The sequence below is a fragment of the Rhagoletis zephyria genome, unplaced genomic scaffold (genome assembly GCF_001687245.7).
Source record: "Rhagoletis zephyria isolate East Lansing unplaced genomic scaffold, Rhagoletis_zephyria_1.1 Rzeph_scaffold_02954, whole genome shotgun sequence".
Lineage (NCBI taxonomy): Eukaryota > Metazoa > Arthropoda > Insecta > Diptera > Tephritidae > Rhagoletis > Rhagoletis zephyria.
Genome location: NW_016160038.1, coordinates 66,956 through 71,765, shown reverse-complemented (window position 1 = coordinate 71,765; position 4,810 = coordinate 66,956). Strand labels below are relative to the sequence as shown.

At 37.6% G+C, this 4,810-nt stretch overlaps 1 protein-coding gene across 1 annotated transcript in view; it reads left to right on the top strand.

Annotated features, from left to right (window-relative positions):
* The first annotated feature begins 3,438 nt into the window (after positions 1–3,438).
* LOC108368105 (uncharacterized) overlaps positions 3,439–4,810 on the top strand; it is a 43,997-nt gene continuing 42,625 nt past the window's right edge. The window contains exons 1-3 of the mRNA XM_017622868.1: positions 3,439–3,487; positions 3,544–3,921; positions 4,000–4,806. Coding sequence (XP_017478357.1) covers positions 3,614–3,921; positions 4,000–4,806 — 1,115 coding nt within the window. The 5' untranslated portion in view covers positions 3,439–3,487; positions 3,544–3,613. The remainder of the gene's footprint in view (positions 3,488–3,543; positions 3,922–3,999; positions 4,807–4,810) is intronic.

The window sequence follows — 4,810 nt, the reverse complement described above, 5'->3', positions numbered from 1 at the left end:
TTTCCTAAATGCGATTATAACGGGCTACTAAGAAGAAGGCGTGATCTTATATTTTTGGTTCATGCAGCTAATATGCGCGCAAGCAAGTCACATGATTCAATAATACAAGGTTAGATAATTATTGACAGCCGCGGTTTGACACTCCCTTACAAAAGGTTGCATTTGCGAAGGACAGAGAAAGGGGAAGAATGTAATCCCTTGTTGCGAAAATGGTAGTAGAAAAGTAAGCAAGGTGGGCAATTAGTAGTGAAATTTCTTTTGTAAATTCTTATGTATTTGCAGGAAATATGGCATTTTAAACGAAATATTGAACGAAATATTTATACATCTACATGAATTACGTAATATATGTTCTATTTAGCTGTATAAAAATTGCAAAAGGTCTCAAAATTAAAATAAAACTACTATGAGATTTATGTAAACATCCAATTTAAAAACAAGTTATGTTTTCATCAGTTAAATGTGCTTCACATGCATATACAAATAAACATATTGCACAAAAGCTTATACTTCTGTTTCACAGCAAAGCTACACTTTTTCCAAGTAAATTTCCAAAGAGGCAACACGGTGCCACTGCTAAGGGAGCGGTGCGAGAGAGACAACTGTCAGTTTATCGAACCTTGTATTATTGAATCCTGTGCAAGTCGGTACTCACCACCTGTGTTGCCATTTCTGTTTCTGCCGTCCGGCCAGATTAATAAACAAAAATCGCTAGAATCCTGCTAAATCATTTAAATTCTGTAAACTCTTATGAAAACAAAGTTGCTTTTATAATTTAGCAGTTAAACTTCATTTGATAAAATTAGAGATCATATGTTTATAAAAAACCATCAGTTTTTTAACAAAAACAAAATTGGAACTTCGTTGTATGGTTTTATAACCAGTGTTGGGATTTTGTGGCATTAAATAAAGTATAAAAATTGGTCATAAGAATGTCGTCTTCGTTTTCGTGACTGTNCGATCACTAATGTACTATAGATGTATACTAAATTTTACTGAAAAACATTTTTTGATGCTTTGATTTGTCCCAAGTTTTGGTGCTTTTAGGAAAGTTGGCAGCCATGGGGTCTCACATTCGTGAGTACTCACATATACTTGTTCTCTCATTCCGATCACACATACAGATGCAATTCGCGTAAAATTTTCTGTTTCCCCCCGGGCATAACTACCTCACCTCATCTACCCACCGGTTTGCACATTTGCCCGCGGTTTGCACGTTTGGGAATTTTGCCCGTATGTGCACAATATGCCCATTGCAACTTTAAAGAGTGGCCAAGCTTTTGGCAAGATTTACACCGCATTGGGTTAGGGAAATATGGGCAAACTGAAACTTTCCTCCATGCAACATTATTTTTTTCGGGAAGCTTGTAGCTTTCAAAGGTTAGGAGTAGTGCACCTGTTGGAGTCAGGACTCCTTCAGTTTTTCTCTGAAATCTATAAATGGATGTAACACCATACGCTTCTAAGCCGTCTACAATTTCTTGGTCAGGGACGTGATTGAGGAACGGGGCGAAAATTGTACCTTTGACACAATTGAGCTGCTCGTGGTATTTTGCTTCGATTTGACAGATTCCTGGTAGGTTTTTTACGTTGATGAACTTTTCAGTAATTTTTTTGTTTTTTCGTAAGTAGCAAAAGATTTGCATCTCTCTTCTCTGTGATCCTAACATCTTTACTTATGGCATTTAGAGCTTTATGTAGCAAAAATCACGAAAAACGTGATAGAGGTTTATTGTTGTCGCACGATTTGAGAACAATGAATTTAGGATCGTCATTCCGTGTAAAATTTACCGGAGGTAGTTCAGGAAACTCTTCCAAGGGTTTGTTGGCTTTTTTCTTTTTGATTGAGGACTACAGGAAAGCGGGGCAAACCTGTTTTCCCCTAGGTTTGTAGCAGGGTTGTTGCGAATATTGCGAATTTTAACATTCGCTTTCGCATTCGCAAAAATCAATGCGGATCTTTTGCGAATGCGAATATTGAAGGGTTCGAAAATTACAGTTATTTTTTTGACGAGTTAAACTTGGCCAAATATTTTTTATTCTGAAATAAATATACTTTCCGGATAATAAACAAACCGCTTATCCAAATTAAAAAAGTTTGGTAACCAATGAAAGAGGACTGAAATAGCTTTATTATGCGGATAGGACGGAATATAAAATCCTAGGCCAAATTTAACTCGGAAAAAAAATAACTGTTATTTTCGGTCCCTGGAATATTGTGCAAGTGCACAGTCGTATATCTAACCAGTCATAGAAGAAAGCATTAAAAATGAGTTACAAAAACTAAAGTCGAAAAACGCTGATGACGAGACAAATTCCGAAACAACCAAAAGAATGAGAATGAAGAATTCTTTCGAAAAAAACGGTGTTTAAACAACGATTGTGCCATGATGCTAGATTGTGAAGATGAAAGTCAGGAGGATACACCCGACATTTGCAGCCCCGATGAAATTCTCAAAAAGTAATTATTGCACCGCAATAAAAATAAATAAATTTAACTAAAAGTCCTCTCAACTGGTGCAGTGTCAATCGAAAAGAATTTACAACTTTGCCAAGTTTCAAGGTTTTCAAGTTTGTCGCCTCGAGCGAGTAGTTATATAGTGGCGCAGGTTTGATTTACGACCCTTCAAAGTTTTTATTATATAAAATGTTTCAATTTGTAAATTCAAGTACTAAAGAGCATTCAGTCTTACCATGAGTTTAATTTTCTCCGAACCGGTTCACTTTTCACTTTTGGTTTTCATGTACATATTTACTATGGGCGGAATACAAATTTTCGGGTGATTTTTTTTTCGGGCAAATCTCAGGCTAAGGCAGATTATTAAAAATTATTAAGCTTTCCATTTTTTATTTACCTAAATCACCTAATTTACCCACCTAAATTATTTACTAAAAATACATGGCATCCGCGTTCGCATTCGCATCCGCGGATGTTTAAAATTCCACATTCGCAACATCCCTAGTTTGTAGCCCCAGGGGGCATGTTGCACACTTATATTGTTAGTCGCACAGTAATATGAAACTTTGTCAATGTAAATGCACAAAAGAAAGAAACACGTGGGAAAATGCGAATGATGAAGACAAGAACACTGCACTAATGCGGGTGTAAAGTCAAACGTGATCCGCTATAGAGAGCAAACGTATGCACACGGCGGAGTTTAAGGTATTGGCCCAATGCACGCTTGCTTTGCTTACTTTAGTTTGCTTTGCTTTACTTTGAAGGCTTTTATGGCCTAATGGTAGCTTTGAACGCTGTCATAGTAGTCAGCTGATTTTCAATGCGCGCAAATATACCCGCCATTCTTTGTTGTGCCAGCAAGTATAATTGTGAATTTTAGTTAAAATATATGTTATTAAACAATTATTTGTTACTAAGAACATTATTTTTTACAGATACCTTGCTTTTTTATCGTTCCGGTTTTGGTGAAGCTGCATTTAGCTGCGCCACTCACCACCCGTGTTTATAAGACGTAATATTCAATTGGAGGTAAAAGAGTTTATATTAAACAATTATTTGTTGCTAACAACATTATTTTTTTTCAGATACCTTGCTTTTTATCGTTCCGGCCACCAGATTCGTTGGTTTTCATAAAGTTTCATTTGGCAGTACAAAATGTTGACTCGAAATGCTGAACAAGTTTTGAGAATTTTCCTAATTTTAGCGAAAATGCGTAAATTAAAACTGCGATTAAAACAGAAGCGCCGATTTTGGGTTCGGAAATTGTACTTAGAGCGACACAAATATGGATTGTTTGAAAGTTCATTAAGAAACTTGGCTGCAGATGAGGAGCAGTTTAACAAGACATTAAGAATGCCCTTTTCGTTATTTAATGTGCTGCACGAATTTCTGGAGGCTTCGCTGACCAAATATTCAATCAGAACACCAATATCGAGCCGCTGCAGACTATTTATAACCCTGATGTAAGAGAAAATCGGTTTTACTTAATAGTATACGTATAATTTTCCATATATGTATCTGGTTTTATTTTTTTGTTGCAGATATTTGGCTCACGGTGGCACTCGGCAATTCCACACAATAGTTCACAGGATCGGCCTGACGACTTTCAGGAAGATTACGTTGGAGACATGTATGACCATATGGGATCTGTTAGCTGACCTGTATGTGGCGACCCCGTCAGAAACGGAATGGGGACGTATTTCCAATGAGTTCAAGTCGCTGTGGAATATGCCCAACTGCGTTGGTTCCATCGACGGAAAGCACATTAATATTACCTGTCCAGCGAATTCAGGGTCGATGTACTATAATTACAAAGGCAATTATAGTATCGTGCTTTTGGCCGTATGTGATGCCAATTATACCTTTACCTGCGTTGACATCGGAGCATATGGAAGTCAAAGCGATGGCGGTGTCTACCACTTTTCAAAACTGGCAGATGCTATTGAAAATGATAGGCTCGGCCTTCCACATGATCAGCCTCTGCCAGGAGAAACCGAGCCATTTCCACATTATTTAGTAGGAGATGCTGCTTTTCCCTTACGGCGTTATTTAATGCGACCATATCCGGGTAGAGGTATTCCAGAAGAGCAAGAGTATTTCAATAAAAGACTCTCTCGTGCAAGAAGAGTTATAGAAAACGCATTTGGAATACTCACTGCCAAATGGAGAATATTGAGAACGACGCTATGCATGGCCCCGAAAAATGCAGAACAAATAGTGAAAGCTTGTATTGTCTTGCATAATTTTATTAAGCTTTCGTGTGCAAACTATGTAGCAAGCGATTTTGTTGATCGCTACGAAGAGGATGCCACCATCGCTGGCTCATGGCGAAACGAAGTAGTTCCATTGCCC